At 34.8% G+C, this 2,313-nt stretch overlaps 1 protein-coding gene across 1 annotated transcript; it reads right to left on the bottom strand.

The window, feature by feature from the left end:
* Window positions 1-655: 655 nt before the first annotated feature.
* On the bottom strand, window positions 656-1,864 carry LOC112017918 (cytosolic sulfotransferase 5). Its single transcript, XM_024050370.2, has one exon. It carries the CDS (start codon window positions 1,797-1,799, stop codon window positions 816-818), a length of 984 nt encoding a protein of 327 aa, XP_023906138.1. The 5' UTR covers window positions 1,800-1,864; the 3' UTR covers window positions 656-815.
* Window positions 1,865-2,313: the final 449 nt, after the last annotated feature.

Genomic DNA, 2,313 nt, shown 5'->3' on the forward strand with positions numbered 1-2,313 from the left:
CTTATACTTATTTTTTTACATCTAATTCTATACGTTAAAATGTGGACAATTCTATATCAAATGTAAAGTAGTGTCAGAAGATATTTCCCCCAATAAATTTGATGACACATCAGTTTACAGATTTATGTTTGAAACGCGCTTTTGTTAAAACGTTCTTCGATTTTTTCAAATTAAATTTGACCTTTCCAAGGAGAAAGAAGGAAAAAAAAAAAAAAAAGTTGATGGAGAACATAAACAATCATGACGAGTTGATAAAAAAAGGTTCTTCGATTTTTTCAAATTTGACCTTTTCAAGGAGAAAAAAGAAAAAAGAAAAAAAAAAGTTGATGGAGAACGTAAACAATCATGACGAGTTGATAAAATGCAAAAGCACGTATGTTGGCATCTTGATGATCAGCGAAAAACAAAAATGCTGGCATCTTGAAGGTAAAGAAATTCACAAGGGTCATCCCTCCGATAAACTAAAGCAGAACCTCTTATTCAATCATAATATTACATTATTAGCACTGCAGCAGTAAACTTAGTGATAAGGACAGATATGGAAATTGATAAAAGACTTCTTTGGGGGGAAGACAAAGCACAGCACAATAACAAATTCTTCAACACCTGACTTAATATCATAAGTGTTTACTTAAAGAGTAACAATCTCAAGATAACTAGATAATATTACTAGATAATTATTCAAATATTTAAATAGATATAAAGCACTTAAATAATTAAGACTATTCAAATAAAGATAAGATAACTAGTAAAAAAAGATAAAAATGAACAATAAGAACTTTCAAAAGTTTGACAGCAGCAAGACTCTCATAAGTTTAATGTGATAAAGCACCACAATGCTCTAATGCATCATCCACAAGATCTAAGCCAGACCCTTGCAGTTTCATGCAGGTAAGTTGATCAAGTCGCTCACTCATTTCTGGGGTTAAAATGTTCTTCCAATCTCCAACTACCCCAGCTCGAAAAAAGGCACTGTTTGGCATCCCAACCCATGGATCAACACCATTCTTGTTTACTTCCAAGTTTTTCAGCCTCTCCAAGTTACACTTCCTTATCACCTCCTCAACCTCTTCCTCCTCAGCAAATGGCTTTCCAATAAATGAAGCAAGTTTTTTCACTTCTTCTTTTGGGTTCCTTTGTAGCTCTTCATACTTCAAAAAAAGTATTTTTTGAGGCATCTTTAAGCTCTCATTCCAGTACTCTAAAACATGGTCGAAAAATGGCCCAAAATGGCAAACACCATTGCAAAAGCTCTCGAATGCCTTCTCTATGGGATATGGACCTTGTTCAGGTGTCCTAAGCTTGTTGAAGAAGTGCCACATTGAAACTAAAGTGTCTTTTGGGTTGCGAGTTATGTAAACAATCTTGCACTCAGAGTTCTTAATGGACTCAGGCAGTGCACTATAAGGCAAGTGAGTGTGGAAGAGTCTTGGAGACTCCATAGCTGAGAGATCTGGAGGTGGATTTGCAGTGTAAACCTGGATTTCTAAAGTCTGCACATAAAATGCAGGGGGGTGTATGGCCAAAAGGTCCTCGTCCTTGTTACCAACAGTACCAAATTGCCTTTGCATGATGCAGAAGCAGAGAGCTTTCAGCCATGTGCTACCTGTTTTCATAGCGGACGCCAAAATAACATCATCATCGCGAGCTTCAAATTGTGAGTGAAGAACAATGGAAGCTTCAAGGTGACGAGGTCTGTACCAGAAAGCATCTCTTTGATAGAGATCAAGGTTCTCAAAAAAACTTCCTCTAGGAAGTTGGTCTAGTAGCAGCAGCTTTGTTGAATTAGACAGATCCATGAGAAGTATTTGGTAGTGTATGTGATACCTTTTTTTTTTTTTTTGAGAAAGTAGTGTATGTGATACTAGTTGCCAAGATAGTTAGATTATTTCCTCAACAACTGATCAGTTATCTTATAGTGACAGTTTGGAAAGCGTTTCCCTTAGCATGTCTGCATTTGGCATTTAAAAGATAGGTCCCACACAATTATGCACTTGTCAACTAACTCTACTTTAAATGCAGATTGCAGATTATATATTTTGCATTGCAGATTATATATTTTGCTGGGCTCACACGGCATTACTTATATTTAAAATTTATTTTACTACAATGTTTTTAGTAATAAATTTTTAATTTTTAGTAAATTAGTAGTTAATTCGTGCGATGTATGGAAAAGTTCATAAAAATACTAAAATTTTCCAATTAAGGAGTGGTCAATTCAGTGAAAAAATGAATGTCACTATTAATGTTTTAGGAGAGTTGAGAGAAATTTAGATAAGATAAATGACGGTATCCAAAATAATTGATGAAGTG

The sequence above is a fragment of the Quercus suber genome, unplaced genomic scaffold (genome assembly GCF_002906115.3).
Source record: "Quercus suber isolate HL8 unplaced genomic scaffold, Cork oak 2.0 scaffold_78, whole genome shotgun sequence".
Taxonomy (NCBI): Eukaryota; Viridiplantae; Streptophyta; class Magnoliopsida; order Fagales; family Fagaceae; genus Quercus; species Quercus suber.

Coding starts and splice junctions, on each gene's coding strand:
- LOC112017918 (XM_024050370.2), bottom strand. CDS start 1,799: ATGGATCTGTCTAATTCAACAAAGCTGCTGCTACTAGACCAACTTCCT.